The sequence below is a fragment of the Calypte anna genome, chromosome 15 (assembly GCF_003957555.1).
Source record: "Calypte anna isolate BGI_N300 chromosome 15, bCalAnn1_v1.p, whole genome shotgun sequence".
In the NCBI taxonomy this organism is placed as follows: domain Eukaryota; kingdom Metazoa; phylum Chordata; class Aves; order Apodiformes; family Trochilidae; genus Calypte; species Calypte anna.
The window spans coordinates 11,899,606-11,918,423 of record NC_044261.1 but is presented as its reverse complement, the minus strand read 5'-3'; the positions used below and the strand labels follow the sequence as shown (position 1 = coordinate 11,918,423).

The 18,818-nt window shown below is 53.0% G+C and overlaps 2 protein-coding genes across 2 annotated transcripts in view; both read left to right on the top strand.

The window, feature by feature from the left end:
- Positions 1-7,015, top strand: part of SRRM4 (serine/arginine repetitive matrix 4) — a 42,526-nt gene extending 35,511 nt beyond the window's left edge. The window contains exons 9-13 of the mRNA XM_030460522.1: positions 1,684-2,021; positions 3,511-3,723; positions 3,992-4,102; positions 5,680-5,823; positions 6,479-7,015. Coding sequence (XP_030316382.1) covers positions 1,684-2,021; positions 3,511-3,723; positions 3,992-4,102; positions 5,680-5,823; positions 6,479-6,746 — 1,074 coding nt within the window. The 3' untranslated portion in view covers positions 6,747-7,015. The remainder of the gene's footprint in view (positions 1-1,683; positions 2,022-3,510; positions 3,724-3,991; positions 4,103-5,679; positions 5,824-6,478) is intronic.
- Positions 7,016-14,348: 7,333 nt separating this feature from the next.
- Positions 14,349-18,040, top strand: HSPB8 (heat shock protein family B (small) member 8). The gene is made up of 3 exons (XM_008497491.2): positions 14,349-15,204; positions 16,296-16,359; positions 17,347-18,040. The coding sequence occupies exons 1-3, from the start codon at positions 14,826-14,828 to the stop codon at positions 17,504-17,506; spliced, it is 603 nt and encodes a 200-aa protein (XP_008495713.1). The 5' UTR covers positions 14,349-14,825; the 3' UTR covers positions 17,507-18,040.
- The last annotated feature ends 778 nt before the right edge of the window (positions 18,041-18,818 follow it).

The window sequence follows — 18,818 nt, the reverse complement described above, 5'->3', positions numbered from 1 at the left end:
GTTTGAATTTTCTTTGCTTATTTTAGTGGCATTCATTCAGCCTCTTTATTAAGGAAGCTTAAATAATTTGCCCATTTAAGATTTATTTCATTTTTGTTTTCTTTTTAAGGATTATGTAGGGGTTTTATACATATAGTCCTATTTTTATTTTTTTTCCTTCCCCTCCTTAAGGTTAAACAAGGGCTTTGTCTTCTGTTATACTTTTTTTAAATTTAGTTAGTTATTTCTTTGGTTGATAATTTATGTTGATGAATTCTTTTGTTTAAAATGAGTCGCATGCTGATACTCTTTGCATGATCTCTGAATCTTCTCGTTATCATAGCAGGGGGAAAAGAAGTTTCTTCTTACTGTGGATTTCTTTCAGGGATGTGTGATTCTGTTTTCTTCTCCTCTTTCTTTTCTTTCATTTCTTTCTTTCTTTCTCTCTTTCTCTCTTTCTCTCTTTCTCTCTTCTCTCTCTCTTTCTCTCCTTCTTTCTCTCTTTCTTTCTCTCTTTCTTTCTCTCTTTCTCTCTTTCTCTCTTTCTCTCTCTCTTTCTCTCTTTCTCTCTTTCTCTCTTTCTCTCTTTCTCTCTTTCTCTCTTTCTCTCTTTCTCTCTTTCTCTCTTTCTCTCTTTCTTTCTCTCTTTCTCTCTTCTTTCTTCTCTCTTTCTTTCTCTCTCTCTTTCTCTCTTTCTCTCTTCCTCTCTTTCTCTCTTCCTCTCTTTCTCTCTTTCTCTCTTTCTCTCTTTCTCTCTTTCTCTCTTTCTCTCTTTCTCTCTTTCTCTCTTTCTCTCTTTCTCTCTTTCTCTCTTTCTCTCTTTCTCTCTTTCTTTCTCTCTTTCTCTCTTTCTTTCTTTCTCTCTTTCTTTCTCTCTTCTTTCTCTCTCTCTTCTCTCTTTCTCTCTTTCTCTCTTTCGCTCTCTCGCTCTCTTGCTCTTTCTCTCGCTCTTTCTGTCTTTCTCTCTTTCTCTCTTTCTTTTCTTTTTTTCTTTTTCTTTTTTCTTTTTTCTTTTTTTCTTTTCTTTTTTCTTCCTTTCTTCCTTTCTTCCTTTCTTCCTTTCTTCCTTTCCTTCCTTTCTTCCTTCCTTCCTTCCTTCCTTCCTTCCTTCCTTCCTTCCTTCCTTCCTTCCTTCCTTCCTTCCTTCCTTCCTTCCTTCCTTCCTTCCTTCCTTCCTTCCTTCCTTCCTTCCTTCCTTCCTTCCTTCCTTCCTTCCTTCCTTCCTTCCTTCCTTCCTTCCTTCCTTCCTTCCTTCCTTCCTTCCTTCCTTCCTTCCTTCCTTCCTTCCTTCCTTCCTTCCTTCCTTCCTTCCTTCCTTCCTTCCTTCCTTCCTTCCTTCCTTCCTTCCTTCCTTCCTTCCTTCCTTCCTTCCTTCCTTCCTTCCTTCCTTCCTTCCTTCCTTCCTTCCTTCCTTCCTTCCTTCCTTCCTTCCTTCTTCCTTCCTTCCTTCCTTCCTTCCTTCCTTCCTTCCTTCCTTCCTTCCTTCCTTTCTTCCTTCCTTCCTTCCTTCCTTCCTTCCTTCCTTCCTTCCTTCCTTCCTTCCTTTCTTCCTTTCTTCCTCTCCTTTCCTTTCCTTTTGTTTCAGTGAATCATGACGGTAGAATTTCTGGGTTTATTAAAAAAAAATAAAAAATAAAGTAAACCCAAAAGGCAACCTCCCCCAGAAACATTCAAACAATGACAAATGGATTTTTTTGCTTTCAGATCTCTCAGTCAGGGTCTTCTGCTGACCTCTTTACCAAAACAGACAGCTCACTTGGCAACCTAGCCAGCCAGAATGGAGAGTATCATGAATATGACTCAGGAAACGATACTTCCTCCCCTCCCTCCACTCAGACAAGCTCATCCAGATCAAAGGACAGCCAGGAGAAAAGAACTGCAGTCCATGATGGCTTTGGCCATACCTTCTCCTCCAGCAAACCCAAACTGGCCAACAGTGATAACAGCTCGGATTCAGGAAATTCTTTCACCAGTTGCTTTTCCCAGACCAAGGGAACAGCTTTGGAAAATCTGTCTCCAGATGCCCAAGGACAAGAACAAAGGTCAGTGATTACCAGTAGCTCCTGCTGGCAGCCAGATACCTGGTACCTTGATGCTCTGTATCTCCTACCCACTTGCTAGGGGCAGTGGTGAGCTAGCAGGGAGGTTTTTGTGGTCTGAAGTCAGTTAGATATAAATCAGAGCCACAGTCTTGCCAGTCAGGAATCTACAACCCAGGAATGACCAATACTGTAGCCTGAGGAGGAAGATGAAAACCCAGCCATCATGCCCCTGTGGGTTTTCTGGCACTAATGTGGCTAGTGCAAGGCTTGGCTTTGGGTTGAGCCATGTCCTTACATAGCTCAGCTGCACATGACCCAGTCAAAGAAAAGAGTTGCTGGTCCTTCTGGGCAAAGGTTGCATCAGGAGCTGCTGAGCTAATTTGCCTTCTCTTACTGTATTGAAGGGGGAGCAGGGCTCCTATTCTCTAAAGCCATTATGGGCTGTTCTTTCACCTGTTCAGTGACCCAAATCCATCCTGCCCCTTCCCAACTCATTCAGGACTGATCCTGGGTGACAAACTAGCATTTTCTGCAAGTGGGGAGCACAAGGAAGGGGCAGGAGCAGGAGCAGGCCTTCCTGGCTGCAGCATAAACTGCAAGTTAACTCTGTGCTGGAGCATTGGGGCTGGGGACAGGAGTGAAATCACCATCTGGTGCCACAGGTCATCATCAGGAGAGGAGAGCAGATACCAGCCTCTGTCACCACCTCCCATTCCTGGGGATTTTCCAGGTACTGTTGGGGATGAAGGCACAGAAATACAGTGGCTTGTACCCAAGGCTGTACTCAGGCAGGGGTATTAGGGAGCTCTGCCAGCTGAGGCCGTCGGGCATTAAATACTGAGAGTTAGAGCTAGGATGGGTTCTGGGGTGGGAGCACTGAATGAGAGGGAGGATAGAGACAGGGCTGTCGGTGTTAGGGAGAACAAGCTGTCGATTTTCAGTCAAAGGGTAAAATTTTAGGGCTGTGTATACTTTTCACATTGTGATTTCCAGTGGCCTAACTCTGCCTTCCCATGGGTGGAGTAGGAATTGCAGCTGGTGGTGGCTGTTGAGAGGCTGTCTCGCAGCTGGGCTCTAACCGTGGCTCATATGCAGGGCATTTCTGGAAGCAGAGGAACTCACAGTCCTGTCCAAAGGCAATACGATGTGCCTGCTCGTGCCTTCCTCCAGCACTTTTCACCCTGCTCCCTCACCAGGTCCTGCACCGCCTGCTTGCCTGATCCAGGCTCTGCCAACCAGGCAACTCTGGTGTGTCCAGCATGGGGCAGGAGAGCTGCCTCCTCTTCTACAGCCCTTCCATGGCAGAGCCTGGAGGGTGAATTCCTGAGCTGTCCTTAGACAGCAGCCTGGGGAGCTGAGAGGTCTTTATCCCCAGGTCCGGAACGGGAGGGTGGGAGTACTTGTTGGCTGGAGTGTGGTGCTCCCCTCCACCCAAGACCAGTCCTGATTCAGCCATAACTTCAATGAGTGTCCAGATATGTATTCACAGAGGGTTCCCGTCCTTGTGTCTCAGCTTTTCAGAGAAGAAGAAGCGAAACTTCCCCCAGTCCCCCATCCCCAGCTCCCCCCTGAGGCCATGTTCCCGCAGTGAGTCCTACACCAGCACAGGCAGATCCTCCAGCCCTTCCAGCCGCTCCTGCTCCTCACACCGCAAGGCCTTTCCCAGGTACTCCAGAAGCAGGTCCTGCTCTTCAGGGAAGAGGTAAGGCAAGCTTAAAATGGCTGTCTCTGTGATCCTGGGCACTGTCTAACTCTTGCATGATGGCAGGTTCCTCGCAGGAGGAGGTGTAAGAGTTTGGGGCGTGTCTTAGGATGCCCATGGCTTGATGTGACCTGGCCATGCAGAGCTGGTCTGAGACCATGAAATAGAAGGCATCTCTTCCTCCCCCTTTGAGCCCAGATTCAGAGGTGTCTAGTACAGCCCCACCCTCCACCATCCTCATCTTTTGTGCTTCTTGTTTCATCCCAAGGTCTTCGTCACGTTCCCGCAGCTATTCCTCCAAATCCTGCAAAAAAAGTCCTGGGAGCAGGAGTTCAAGGCCTCGCCGGAGCCCAAGTTACTCCCGCTACAGCCCTAGCAGGTACAGTTGTCTTCTTGTGTGGTATCTGCTGCCTCATGCTTTCCCACTGCCTCCTTCACCTGTCTGAGGTCCAGCACACTTGCTGGCCCTGGATTGCTCCCTCAGCTTCCTCACTGGGTGCTTTAGTCCTCAGCACCAGGTGAGAGGGAGCAGGGGCACATGGAGTGAAGTAAAAGGCAGTATGCTATACTGGCACTGGGAGTTGCTCACCATTTTTTGCCCCAGAGTATGGTGCTGGCTTCTGGGGAGAGCCCAGAAATGAGCCCCTTTTACTTTCTGTGGGGAAAGTGAATTTTTTTATGGCCAAGGGCTGCCCAGCATTGATTCAGGGGAATTTCACACTTTAGGGAGTAGGTTTCTGGGAGGGGAGATCTGGTTTATCCCTGGCTCTGAAGCATCGTGGCATCTCACACTCAGAGTGTGTGGCATGTGGAGCAGCTGTTCCTCTGCTCCAAGCTGAGGGACACTATGCAGCCAAGAGTGCACAGATGGCTGCTTGATGGTGCTTGCCAGGGCCTTCTGCAAGTGGGAGATGTCTCATTGGAAAACCCAGGGAGGTCCCCTCTCTGTCAGGCTGGTGGGCAGAGCATTGACCTCCAGCTGCGTCTGCCCACAGTGTTCCTTGCCCAAGGAGTCCACACTGGCAAGCAGCCCCTGCAGCAAGGCTTCTGGCCTTGTCAGAGAGGGATCTTGTTGCAGTAGGGAAAGTACATACCATTTTTCAGAATCATGGCTCTGCCAAAGAGTGGTCAGACCCCAAGAAGTGTCCTTGCTGTGTGGGCAGATGCCAGGCACCCTTGTGCTGGCACTCAGGGGCCTCGCAGGGGGACATGCAGTCCCTCCACCCCACATGGGAAACACCCATCTCACAGCTTGACTCTAAATGTATTTGGGCAGGTTTTTTCTGGTAACATCTCTATTGCTGTCAATATTTTGCACCCTTAAAGTGTTACATTCCAGGTCTGCTTCTTGCAGTCTGTGACAATCCCTGCACTGGCCTAGGAGAATATTTCCTGCCTGCAAGTATCAGGCCCTTGACCTGTAACATGTTGCTGTGTAGATGGTATTGGGCAGGGTGGATGAAGTCATTACACTCCACGAAGGGCCTGTGCTGACATGTAAAGGAATTCAACAAAGGAGAAAACCATAGCAACACCGGCACTCCTAGCAAGCTGTGCAGAGCTGCAGAGCCCTGCAGGGATACCGAGGGCCCCCTGCTCATGTGAGTCCTGCTGGCAGGGTTGTTCTTGCCTGCTCCTGAAGCACGGCCAACAAGAGCAATTTTAGAGACCTAAATACAGAGTACAGCCACAGACACAGGTACATGGAAGCCTTCTCAGCTTGGCAGCACGGGTCCACAAAGCGACACAGTGAAACCCCCAGACATGATTTGTGGGTGTCCATCTGCCCAACCACTTCAGTGGCTGATGCCACCAGAACACTTTGCCTTAGGGTGGTTCCTTTTGGAGGTGAGTGCCCTCTGCTCATCTGTGCCTTCATGGGTCATTGTCCTCCATCTCCAAAACCCACCCCACAGAAACCCAGCAGTGACAATTTCCAATCTGTGCCTTCCCCAGAGACCGTGAGCAAGAGCACAAGCACGGCTCCAGTGAGAAGGAGTCTCACAGGGAGCGTGACCGCCGGCGGCAGCGATCGTATTCACCCCTGAGGAAACGCAGGAGAGACTCTCCCAGCCACCTTGAAGCCCGTCGCATCACGAGGTGAGGGGACACAGTCCCATTGTTTGGAGACAGGCTCAGTGAGTGCTCCCGGGGAAGGGGGGACAGGGGACGACGTGGGCTGTCCTTGGGTCCCAGCCCTCACCAGAGGGGCTTGCTCTAGGGACAGACTGGTTTCCCTGAGCCTGATCAGCAGGATCCTCCACCTCTCCTAGAGCTTAGGGATTTCCAGATAGAGGCAGAGGGTGAATGGGGAGGGTCTCATTTACAGCAAAGAAAAAAAGGCTGATGAAGTTGGAGCAGGGACTTGTCCAGCAGGCAGCAGGAGAATCCCACCCCACAAGCGTTTTGTTTCACCTTCTGTTGTGGTAGATGTCCCATGCCGTAGAAAGAGTGAAATACTGACTCTAACCTTCATGCTCTGTAGGACAATGTCAAGCAGAGCTCAGCCTCGGTGCTTGAGACATTCCTCAGGGCCCTGAGGGTGGGTGGTTTGAATCCCCAGATCTGACATTTACATGATCTCTTTCTGGTTGGCTTGTTTTGTGGGTTGTTTTTTTGTTTTTTTTTTTTCTTTTCAATAAACACGATCAAATCTGGGGGGGACGTTGTGCAGACTCAGCAGTGCTTTTTGGAGATTTTGTCAAGTAAATCCGTCCTTGTTTCGTTGCTAACACTTGTGTCTCTGTCCCCCCAGTGCCCGCAAACGCCCCATCCCTTACTACCGTCCCAGTCCCTCCTCCTCCAGCAGCGCCAGCAGCTATTCCTCCTGGTACAGCAGCTTTAGCCGCTCCCGCAGCCGGAGCTACTCCAGCTACCGGACGAGTCGGAGCCGCAGTCGGAGTCGGAGCCGGAGCTGGAGCAGCAGCGCCGAGAGCAGGAGCCGCAGCCGGAATTCGGGCCCCCGGAGCTGCAGGAGCAGGAGCTATGACTCAGGAGGCAGCTCCAACAGCCTTCGTCGCTAGGGAGTGCCGCCTCCGAATTCCTGGCATTCTCCACTTCCTTCCCACCTACCTACCTGGCCATCGATAGCAATCATCCTCGATACTGCTGTGGTGGCAGGGCCGGGTCCCCCTTCCCCGGTTCAGAATAAGAGCCCTCGTGCAGCCCCTTTGCCAACTCGTGGAGTGAATGGATCCATCTCAGCTCCCCAGGCCAGGGCTGGAAGAAGTGTTGGTGCTTTACAGAGCGTCTGTCACAGCAGACCTGCTCCATTCTGCCTGATATTCCTGTCACCCCATCGCTGCTGTTCCCAAAGCACTACCAGAAGGTCCAAAGGAAAGAATTCAGCTGCTTGCTCTTCTGCCAAACCAAAAGGCAGCAAATTAATTTGTCAGAGAGAGAGAGATCCAGTTAGGGAGGAATTTTCTGGGATACTTGGATGATGAGTGGGGATGATCTGTCCCCACCAAGGCAAATATCACATCCCTTGGGTCTCTCCTCCAGAGTTTCTGCCCACTCTGCAGCACGCCTCTTCCTTGATAGAATATTTATTTATTGTGCATCAGCCTGATATAAATAGAAGGCTAGAAATCCCCTCCTGATGTAATCCCTGGGTAAAAAAAGATCATTCCCCTTCTTTCTCCTGCTCCTTCCTACCAGGTATGCATCATCTTTCACAAGGTTTTGTTTTATACAGACACACACACACAACCCCCCCCCTCCCCAGCACTGTGACCTGCTTGGGAACAAACTGCTGATCTCAGCAGCAGCTGTGGGGCACAGGGGGGTGGGGGGCTGGTGCCAAGCTGTGCTCCAAGGGCTTGGCCATGGCCTGGGAGGTGGGGGTTGTGGAGTTCCCTTTTCACAGGAACCCTCTTGCAGTTTGGGTTTAGGTTTTTTTTAAAGGGAGTGCATTGCAGGTGGGAAAGTGAGGAGATCAGGAGCTGAAAAGCAGTGCCAGGAGGATTTCACTAACTCCTTTATTCTTGAGATTCTCAGGCTTCCCTGAGACAGGGTTAGCAGTTTCTTTGCAGGGCTCACACGCAGCTGGGACAGATAAGCTTGTGCCCCAGTTTGTCACTGGAAGGACAGAGCTGTGCAGGGGGGGCAGAAAGGGCCCCCCCAGTTGCCTGTTTCACAGGGGGCCACAGGCAGTGGTAGGAGGACTCTGCCTGCCCGGGCAGCCCTGGGGTTTTTGTCTCCTTGCTAGCCCAGCTGCCTGCCCAATTACTGTGTTTTGCAGGGTAACAAAGGCTTCTCCCAGCGCTGAGCTGGTGCCGAGGATTGTTTTTCTCTCTTACAACACCTGGGTGCTTAGAGACGCTAATTTGGGCTTAAGACTTCCCTCCCTCCCTTTTTCCATCACCTCCCCTTCCATCCTGTATGATTATTAACGACTTTGGGCTTAATGAGTCAAGGAGGTGTGTCGTGGAAGTGCCGCAGAAAAGGGGTAAGTGCAGCCAGCCATTTGCTGGAGGAGGAGAGGGGGTAGAAGGAACTGCAAGCCCCCTCCCAGCTGAAGAGTTACCTGCAGCCCCCCAGCTTTGTGGGCAGCAGGTAAAGGGTTAAAGCTGCAAGTAGAGGAAGGCCAGAGGCCATGTGGGGTTCTGGGGAGCTGGATGATTGCCTTAGAAGTGTAAGAACCTGTGATCTGCTGGGAAGTACAGCAGCAGGGTAGTACAAAGTGAAGTCTTATGCCAGGAGTCCCTTTTTCCCAGTATGCTTCCTACTGCTGGTCCCCCTTGTCCTTTGCCTTCAGCCCCTAAAGCCCCCCTTTTCCCAGTCCCTCATTTCCCACCTCACACTCTCTGTAGATGATTTGAGGATAGGGGTAGCTGAGACAGAGAGATGGGCACTGGTGTGGGCAATAGCTTGGTGGGAATGTGTCATCTACTGGGATACCACTTTCTAGGACACAGAGAAGCTACTGATAGGGCTGTGGTCAAGGGATCTAAGATCAGGTGGTGTTGTAGTGGGGCAAGAAGTTGAGTGCTGTTACTTTCCCTCCTTCCCTGGCAGCAGCCCCTTGGCCATCTTCTGCAGTGAACTCCCTTCTCTTAAACGGCTCAAAACCTCACTCTTCCCCAAACAGTGTCTCTCAGTTTGATGCTGAAACACCCTGTCCTTTTGCTCCCTGGGAAGACCTGAAGGCAGTGATAGGAGCTACCTGTGTTCCAAGGGGACTTATGCCCCTTAATACCCCTTAAAGCACACAGGCATCTACAGCAAGGAAGCAGTGAGCTCACACTAGGAAAGAAAAAAAGAGGGACTTTGTGCAACAGGTGTAAATACCAAACATAACACTGACAACTCCAGTTCCTCCTGGCTGGGGGCAGATGATCAAAGCACCACATCAGGGCAGTAACACCTGGTGACTGCAGGACAGGAGATGACTCTGAGGTTGTGTGGGGCTGACAGTGGCTCTCATACGTGTCCAGCTCATCTGTCCTTTCAGGGCTGCCTCAGCTTGTACAGCCCATGGCAGCTAAATGCTCCTGGGGTTTCCCTGAGCAGTCTTGCATTGGAGTAAACCTTTATTTATTTATTTATTTATTTATTTATTACTCTACTTTTAATTCTATGTCAGAATGGGTGCAGATGGTTGCCATTACCAGTGTTTATTTATTCTAAGATTTATTTTTTTTTTTTTTTACAACAACTTATTTTTGGATCTGTTTGTTTTTGAATGTATCCATGCCACTGTTCCACTGTTCTCCCGTGAAGGTTTACAGTGCTGTCCCCTCTCAGTGAGGTGGCTGGTGGAGGAGTGACAGTCACTCCTGCTGCCAACTTGTCCCTTTTGCTCTGCCATCCCGAGCAGGTCAGAAAGCGTGTGATGGCCAGAGGGATGCAGGACAGAGCTGTTTATTTGGTTGTTGTCATGTTGAAAGCTAGAGTTTCTCACTGGATTTGTGCAGGAAGGTGATGGATGTCACTGGAGAAATGGGTCTAGGACCTCCTGGAGGTAATGGTGGAGGGTCTGCTCACTGCTGGATGAGCCCTGGTGTGTTTGCAGTGCTGCAGGGGGAAGTCTCACCCCTGCCCGTGCTCGTGCCGGCCCGGTGCCAGCTGGCCACCACTCCTGTTTCCCTTGGCTCTGCAGCCAGCACAGAACCCAAAATGGAGCTGCTCTGCAGAGGCACTGCTGGCTTCCCTGGGAGGATGCCATCGCTAGGGCTCCCCTGCCGTGTTTATTGCTGTGCAGGGCCCCACCCATGGAAAAACTAAGGAAATGAGACCGTGAGAGAGTGATTTGTGCTGAAAATGCTTGCAAAATCCTGCCTCTGGTGACAGGACCCAATCAGGTCTGTGTGTGGATGTGTACGTGTATGTGTGTGTATATGTGTGCCTGTGCGTATACGCAGGAGTTTCCCTCAGTGGTGGTATTTATTTTTTAGTTTATTTAAATGTTTTGATTTTCTGTTCCATCAGTGTGCAAGAAGCCCATGAGCTTTTCTGTCTCTGTGCCTTTTGCCAGTGCTTTTTTTTTTTTTTTTTTTTTTTTAATATCTGTTTCATTCGTTGATTGCTTTTGCAGACTTTTGCTCTGTGTCCATCATCTCAGCTTGCTGCTGGTTCACCTGGTGGAAAGGCAGCTCAGTTGTTCCAGTGTAGGTAAACTCCCCCTTACCTGCAGCCAGCTCCACCAGGGATGTCAGTGTCCCCCTGACCCTGGAGTCATGCTGTCTGCTCTTCCCATTCCTTGGACCTGCCTTGTCTCTGGGTTTGTCACCCTGAGCAAGTCTTGCTCCTCCTAACCCCAGCGCTGGAGCCAGGCTCCAGAGCACCCAGCACAATCTCTACAAGTTTGCTGGAAAGCAAAGATAACGGATATTTCAAAGCACTGCTGTGTTCTTTCTTTTCTTCACAGGTTTATAGCACCCAGTTGAGCTTTGCTTTATGTTGACTGCAACTTTTGTCAAAGCTTTTGTTGTTTTGGGGGACTGGAGTTGTACCAAAATTGTCTGCAACAGCCAATCACTGTTATTTTGCTATGCATTGTACATAAATGGAACAGGCTGAGAGAACTTGGCCTCTATTTAATATTTATTTCTTCTATTTATTGAGCATTACTTTTGAAAAGCTATGCGAGCCTTGCTAATGGGTCCATGAAGGTAGGAGCCTTGAGGTGTTGCCACGTACACTGGAGAGAGGTTATCAGAGAGGTGAATTCCTGGTGCAGAGGCACCTGGGTGACAGATGAGGCTCAGTTGGATTGGGTTGAAGTGACTTGCTGTGATCTCCCCCAGGAAGCAAGGCTGTCCACCCAGCCCCATCCTGAGACCCTCATTCTCATGCCACATCCTGGTTTGCCCCCTTCACCAGGCTTTGTGCCAGGACCAGTAGCTTTGCCTGGATGTGAGCCTGAGAAAAAGGGCCGGGTCATGACTGAGGAGGTCTCTCCAACACGAGCTGGAGCTTCCCGCAGGCATCTTCCTCTCACTTTGAAAAAAAGCATGGGATGTGCTAATAACCACAACCTGCTCCAGTGTCACTGCATTGATGCTGCACCCATTGTTCTCTTCACCCAGAGCTGCCCAGGCTGGCAGAGGGTGGGCGTAGCTCCAGCTTCCTCAGACCCTTGGGAGCTGCAAGGTGCTCAGCCCGTGGGCTGTCAGGATATTTGTTTGAGAAAGGGATAGATTCAGGTGCCCAGTGTGAAGATTTTGCCCTTTAGTGTCCAGTGGAGTTTTGTTATCTTTTTCCCAGAGAATAAATCATTCTCATAACTTTCGCTGCTACCTGGATGTTTGCACATGGCCGGAAGGGTCTCGGTAGCACTGGTAAATCTCCTATTGTAGCAACAGTGTTCATGCTGTTCATGTCCAGCATCTCAACTTCTGGGCTATTGCCTAGAGAACAAAACCCTGAACCTCAGCAGCCCTGGGGCAGCTCTCTGTCTTTGAAACCTAGAGAATGAGAAGATGTAGAACAAAAGCCAAGATGTGAGAAAATTCTTGAGGGAAATGGTGTCTCTTTTTTCTCACTTCGTAGGTCGGTTCCTTACCAATTGACTCTGGTGCATCTGTTTATTTGACTTCGTTGTAAAATCCCCGTTGAACTCCATTGAAATGCATACTGTGTTCTTTAGTCTTCCTGAGTTTGAGGTGTTAGCCTGGTTAGAAAAAAGGATTCCAATAAAGTTTCGGACAGTGTTTCCTTCTCATCACAGCCCTGTTTGTCATGTTCCTTTTGGATCCAACTACATGTGGTGGGATATTTTGGGTTGGTTCAGCTGCTCCACAGGGAAGGGCATGTGCCTCCGTGCCCAGCTGCTGAGGATTGGCTCCTCGGGGCAGTGGCTGACGCAAAAAAAACTTGTAGGCTAGGATTTCTGGCAGCTCTCCCTTCCCTGCTGGGACAGGCTTTTGCTGCCCTTTGCCAGGTGTTGTGGTTTCCCCCCACCCCATTCAGGCACTGGTAGCCCAAGCCATAAATGCAGTGTCTCCCCATGGAGGTCACTGTCTGGGCTCACTGGTCCTCTCCTTAGGGCTGTGTCCTTCCCTCACTCCAAGCCCTGTGTGGTGCTTCTGCACCTTGGGGTCCTGCTGCAGTCACCTCAGCTGCCTCAGCAGGAGCCAGGAATGCTCACCTGTGTCCAAGGGGGTGGTGGGGGCTCTCAGGCACACCAGCTGATGCTACTTGCTCTGGGGTGCTCCCCCAGACTGGCCAGGAGCCCCCCGGGGGAGCAGCAGCACTGTAACAACTTTCCATACTCTTCTCAGTGGGCACCCACAAGGGTCTGGACACAGCACAGACAGATCCTGGGGACGTGGGTCTGTCCCCAGGTCACTCAGAGGAGAAAAAAAGCTGTGAGGTCACTTTGTGCTCCCCAGAGCTGTGCTGTGGGACTGGCTTGGTGGCAGGAGGTAGCCAGGAGATTTGGAGTGACAACAGGAGCTAAATTGGGATGGCCCAGAGAGGGCAAGAGCTGGCGGGAACGGACGTGTGACTAACTGGGATAAACAAGGCAACAGGGAGAATTCCTGGCTGGGGAGGGAGGATGGCCCAGAGCTATGCAGGGAAACACAGGACTGGAGTTATTGAGAGGCTCCTGGGAACATGGCAGGATGATGGGGCTGCCCAAAACCTCCTCAGGGTTCATCCCTCTCTCACTATGGCCCAGTGTTTGCCCAGGTGGGTGCAGAGCTGGGTGTTAGGTGATCTCATGCTCCAGCCAAGATGAGAGGTGCCCAGCTGAGCTCAGGTGTGAGGCAATGTCCCCTGGGACACCCTGCTGTCATCCCCAGGCAGCAGGAGTCCACAGCCAGGCTGGACAAGGGGAGGAAGGGAGATGCTCTGCCCCCTCCACTAGCAGTTCCCTGCACCATGGGGTGCTCAGCCAGCACCTGGGACCACCAGCCTTGGTCCCTGGGAGACCCTTGCAATGTCTGTCTGTCCTCATGCAAGGAGGGGAGCACAGGGGAGTAGCTCTGTCCCTGTGCCTCCCTCCCTCCCCTAGGGATGCTGCTTTGCTGTAGCATGATTAATGCTGCTGGACTGACCAGTGGCTGGGTTGCTGCGTGTCCTGCACCGCATTAAAGTCTTCCTGCTGTAATTAGTTCCATCAAGTCCATTAAAAAAATTGCAGATGCTGGAGAGGAGTGTGAGGCAGCATGAGGAAGTGGTCCCATATCCAGCATGACCTTCACTGGTGACATCCCATCCTCTGGCACATCGAATCACCCACCCAAGCCGTGCCTGGACCACCTCCATGGCAAGGTCCTCGTTGTTTCCATCAGGTACCCCATGCCACGCCGCTGGGGCTGTGTCCCCCAGCTGGATGCTCACCAGGAGCTCACCCACCACCTCCACCGCACCTCTTCCCACGGCGTGCTGCCCAGTCCCCACCACTGCTTTGTAATTAGTCACAGCGCCGAGCGGCTATGATTACCCCCGCCTCGCCCTGCCCACACGGCGATTGCGGCAGAGCCTGGGCACGCGGCAAGGAGAGGAGGAGGAGGAGGAGGAGGAGGAGGAGGAGGAGGGGGTTGAGGAGGGTGGGTGCTGACCAGCACCGTGAGGACCCTGCCCGGAATCCCGTGTTGGCGGACAGCAAGAGGAGCATCCCTCCTGTGTCCCGCAGCCCCCCAGCATGGCCAACCCTGGCTGGCCAACACTCTGCAGGCTGCTGGCCACAAAAGGGGTCTGTCTCTCCCCTCCCCCCTCCAGCACCCCTCGCAGGGCTGCGCCGGGGGTGCCATCAGTGACCCATTTCCTGGTACAGTGGGCTGCTTGGTGGCATGGAAACACGTGGCTTTACAGTGTGGGGAGAAACTTGGCCCGCACCACCCCGGGGGTATTTTTAATGGGTGACACTGGGGTGAAAGCAGCTGGCCCTGAGCTCGGGGGCTATTTTGGGCGGGCAGGCTGGGCACAGGGCGCCAGGATGGGGTGGTGGGGGCCGGGGCAGCTGCTGAAGCTCCGTGGCAGCCCCAATCCTCGGGGCGACGGGAGAGGTCAGCTGCCGCAGCCCAGATTCTCTGCGGCTGTTTCATCCTCTCCAAAATACTCGGCTGACAGGGCAGGAATTGCAAAACACACCCCCCTCCTCCCATATCCGTATAAATAGGGCTCACCCGGCGGCTGGAAGGTTAGAGAAGTTTCTCGGCTCCGAGCTCAGGCATTTATTGCAGCTCTTGCACGGGAGCAGCAGGGAAAGTCACCCATAAAGTGCGGGCGAGCTAGACGGGAGAGCTTTTTTCATCTCGGGATATTCGGGTTTGGGTTGGGTTTTCTTTTGTTTGTTTGTTTTTTCCTCCCTCTTCTGACAAGAAGTTTTACTTTCCTCTCCCTGGTCCCTGGGATCGCAGCCAGACAGGAAGCGTTTTCTCACGGCCAGTGAGCTCCCTCCGTCCTTCCTGCGCTCCTCCGGCTCCTGGTGATTCAGCTCTGAATCGATTTTCTCCGTCGTCCATCACCTGGGGAAGGAGGGGACCGTCCCCGCGGCCTCCACTCGCAGCCGCTCATCCCGCCCGGGGTGGATGCGTCTCCTCCGGGACGGGCTCCCCAGGGAAGTTCACAGCCAGGAGCAGCCGCGCAGAGGCTGAAGCTCCGTGGGAGAGCCCCAGGGACACTCTCGGACCCCTCCACTAGAAGCCATGGCCGACAGCCAGATGCCCTTCTCCTGCCATTACCCCGGCCGGCGCAGCGTCCGCGACCCATTCCGGGAGCCCGGCTTGACCTCACGCCTGCTGGATGATGATTTCGGCATGTCCCCCTTCCCCGCGGACCTGACGGCCGACTGGCCTGACTGGGCTCGGCCCCGGCTCACCACCACCTGGCCGGGGCCCCTGCGTGCTGGCATGGCCCGCGCCTCCGCCATGGCCCCCGGCTACGGCGCCCGCTTCGGGGGGTACCCCGAGAGCCGCAGCCCCGCGCCCTTGCCCCGCGAGCCCTGGAAGGTGTGCGTCAATGTCCACAGCTTCAAACCGGAGGAGCTGACGGTCAAAACCAAGGACGGCTACGTCGAGGTGTCAGGTGAGAGCCAAGGCACCGGGGAGGATGGGGCGTAGAAAAACAGTTTGTCCTGCCCCGCCCGTGCCATCTCAAGAAATTGCCGTAAAAATGCCAAAATCACCTTTACTTTTTAGGCAATCTCGTGTTTGGCAGCAGGGCCTGGGCTGCAGGAAGGCTTTGGGCAGCTCTGTGGGTGGTTTGGGGGTGCCATAGGGGGACCTGGCTCACAAGCCGTGGTGTTTTGTTGCAAAAAGGAAAAGGAAAAGCATCCTTTGGGGTAAATCTCCTGCTTTTGGCCCCGGCCAGCCAGGGAGGCACCACTGCGGCGGCAGCACCCTGCAGCGAGCTTCCAAGAGGGGCCCCAGCTTGGCGCGGGTAATTATAGCCGGGGTGAGACCGGCATGGAGGAAAATTCTTTTTAAAGGGGCCAGGAGAGAGGCAGCTCCGGTGCTAGGAAGTGGGGAGCAGCTCCCCCTCAGTCCCTGTCCTAGCTCTGAGAGGCCTCAGCCTGAGGGTGAGCTGGCCAGAAGATAAAAATTCCCTAAAAATTCAGTTAATGGTGGGGAGAGTGTGTGCAGGATGCACTACATCCCTTCAGCCCGGCACCGGCATCTTCCCCACAGGAGGGTCCTGGAGAGGGGGGGGAGGGGGTTGGGAGCTGCCCCACAGCACGGCCTTGGGCATTTATTTGGGGCCAAGAGCATCGCAGTGAGAAATGCACGGGTCAGGGGAATCCAGACAGCTGCTGGTTTGATTTTAACTTCAGAGATTCTCCAGGCCCAGGGACCACCAGCCTAGCACAGCTGAGAGGAGAGGGACAAGAGGGGACGCTGCCACCTCCAAAAGTTTTATTACATTTGGTGGCTTTTTCTTAAGCCCCAGCTCTTGGCAGTCTGCAAGACCCCAGGATTTCACTGGAAATATGGGAATCCTGCGTCCAGCATTTCTTTCACTAGGGAGAAGCTTCCTGAGCCCTCCCCAGATGTTTGCACTGTGGAAGGGAAATAACTCAAAACTACTCTGGAATTTTTCTTGTTAGGTTTTGTTGTTTTGGGAGAAAAAATATAACCTCCCGGTGAGGTGGTGATGTGAGGTGTTGACTTTCCCTGCAGGCAAACACGAGGAGCAGCAGGTGGAAGGAGGGATCGTCTCCAAGAACTTCACCAAGAAAATCCAGTAGGTACCAGCTCTGTCAGTCTCCCGCCGGCCCGGAGCCGCGTTCGGAGCTGGTGTGGGTGCAGGGGGCAAGGAAATCCCCCGGTGATCAGCAGGGCACGCAGGGCTAACACCACCCCCAGCCCCAAAGCCCATCCCGGTGTAGGTGTGGGTCCTCACGGCTCTCCATGGTGTCAGCGATCGCTATCGCTGTGACTCACCCCCACGGCTCCCGTGGGCAACAACACCCGTGAGAGGCAGGGAGGAAAGGCGAGCCCAAAGCGAGGAGAGACCCCCCCACCCGCAGGGTCCGTGGGGTTAAAAATGGGAGATGCAGCAACGCCCAGGGCGTGGGAAGGGTTTGCTGGGCTGGCAGCAGCTCAGCTTTGCTTTTCCACCCTGAAGGAGCCCCGTGCATCCCAAACTCCCACGGGAAAGCTGGGGCGAGCACCGCGCTGCCTCCTGCCCAGCAGCCGCCGTGGCTCCTTTTACGGGCAAGGCTTGCAGCCGGCGATGATTTACTCAGCAGGAGCCCGGACGGCACAAGTGGTGGGTGACATCCCGTCTAACACATCTGCCAGGGAGATTAACCAGAGTGCCTGCGGGGGCCAGGCTGGCCAGCAGCCTGCTTTCAAGATCCCCAGCACATTCCCCGGTGCTTCGGTAATAACACAGGCGCTGCCGGCTCCCTATCAGAAGAATCAAAGTAATTTGGGTTGGAAGAGACCTCTAAGTTAATCACTAAGTTCAAGTGTTAACCCAGCACTGCCAAGGCACTAAACCATGCCCCCTCAGCACCACATCCACACCTGTTAAATCCTTCAAGAGATGGTGACTCCACCACTCTTACATGGGCAGCCTGGGCCAGGGCCTGGGCTGGCAGTCGTGGTTCCCCACCAGGTCCTGTGTGGGGACATTCCCAAGGATCAATGTCCCCCAGGGATGGGGGATGCGACCACCCTGGTCCCCCAGCTCCTAAACCATCTCTCCTATCCTCCCCTCCTGCAGGCTGCCCTATGAGGTGGATCCCATCACGGTCTTCGCCTCCTTGTCACCAGAGGGGCTGCTGATCATCGAGGCACCCCAGATTCCCCCCTACCAGCAGTCCAGCGAGGGCAGCTGTGGCAGCGAGATCCCCGTGGAGAGCCAGGAGGCCACCTGTGCCTGACCAGCCACCTGTGTCCCTCCCATGCCCCAACACCCCTCCTCCCCTCTCCCACTGGACCCCCTGATCCCCAATCCCCTGTGATGCGGTGTCCAGCCAGCCTTTGGTGAGGGTGATGGTGCCACTCAGGGGGATGGCAGCACCCACCAACCCCCTGGGGGGACCAGCTGAGAGCTGGGACACATGTACCAGGCACCAGGCCCCCCAGGGCTTGTAGCAGTCTGAGGTGCTGGTAGAGATTTTGTGCCCATGGAGCTGAGCAGAATGGAAATCCTTCATTGTGGTGGTTTTTTTGCTCTGAGTTGCTCAAATGGGATATTTATAACAGTAGCAAAAAAGGGCCCTGTTCTCTCTAAAGTTGACATAGAATCCTGTAGCCCTGTGTCTTTTCCTCCTCTGTGGGTTGTTTTGGGTTTTTTTTTTGTCTTTTTTTTTAAAACCACATCTCTGCAAAGGAGGATGGACATCCAGATCCGGCGGTGGAGCTTGATGGCACATCCTGAGAAATACAAACTGTCCATGTGTTGTGAACATTGATTGGTTTGGGGTTTTCTTTCTTTCTCTTTCTTTCTCTCTCTCTTTTTTTTTTTTTTCCTCCCCCCTGATTTGAGCTTTATTTGTCAGACCTGAGGAATAAAACCCAGTTGATGTTCTTAGCCTCTGCTTGTCTTGGCTGAGCCCAGCAGGATGGTTGTGGGAGGGTGGCAGGAAGGAAGGGGGGATGCCATGGGCCACCTCCCAGCCTGTCATTGTGTTCTCCCCATGGGGGACAGGAGAAGAGAGAGGTGTGGGGATGTTTGCACTGGTGGCTGAAGCTTTTGCTTCCTGAGAATGCAGAGTCCCTGCTAACACCATGTCAGGGAGGCACTGAGCCAGGCGGGGATCATGGGTTCATCCTTTCCTAACCCTTCTGAGGGGTTGCAAGTGCTTTTCCTGCTTGTGGGTGCTAAATCAGCCTCTGAGCTGGGAGTCAGGTTTGTACCATCCCCCTTTCCATCTCACCATGCCAAATCCTCACTGACAGCTCCACAGGGAAGCACTTCCCAGCTAATTCCAGCAAATGGTTTCTGCTGGGCTCTGAACACAGCCTTACGCCCATTTCCAGGGGAAAGCTGTAGGACACACTGCAGTGCCTGGGGTCAGCTGAGCAGAGGTGCCAATGGGCAGCAAGAATTTTTCCATCGATCTGTGCAACACCTGGACTGGGCACACAGTTTTTCCATGTCACCACGTCCTGGAGTTAAAAATACAACCTCACATGCTCTACCCTGGCTCATTTGGGATGTGGTTACCAACAACAGCCCACCACATGCTG

Coding starts and splice junctions, on each gene's coding strand:
- HSPB8 (XM_008497491.2), top strand. CDS start 14,826: ATGGCCGACAGCCAGATGCCCTTCTCCTGCCATTACCCCGGCCGGCGC. Junction 15,205..16,295: donor CGGCTACGTCGAGGTGTCAG/GTGAGAGCCAAG, acceptor CTTTCCCTGCAG/GCAAACACGAGGAGCAGCAG. Junction 16,360..17,346: donor AACTTCACCAAGAAAATCCA/GTAGGTACCAGC, acceptor CCCCTCCTGCAG/GCTGCCCTATGAGGTGGATC.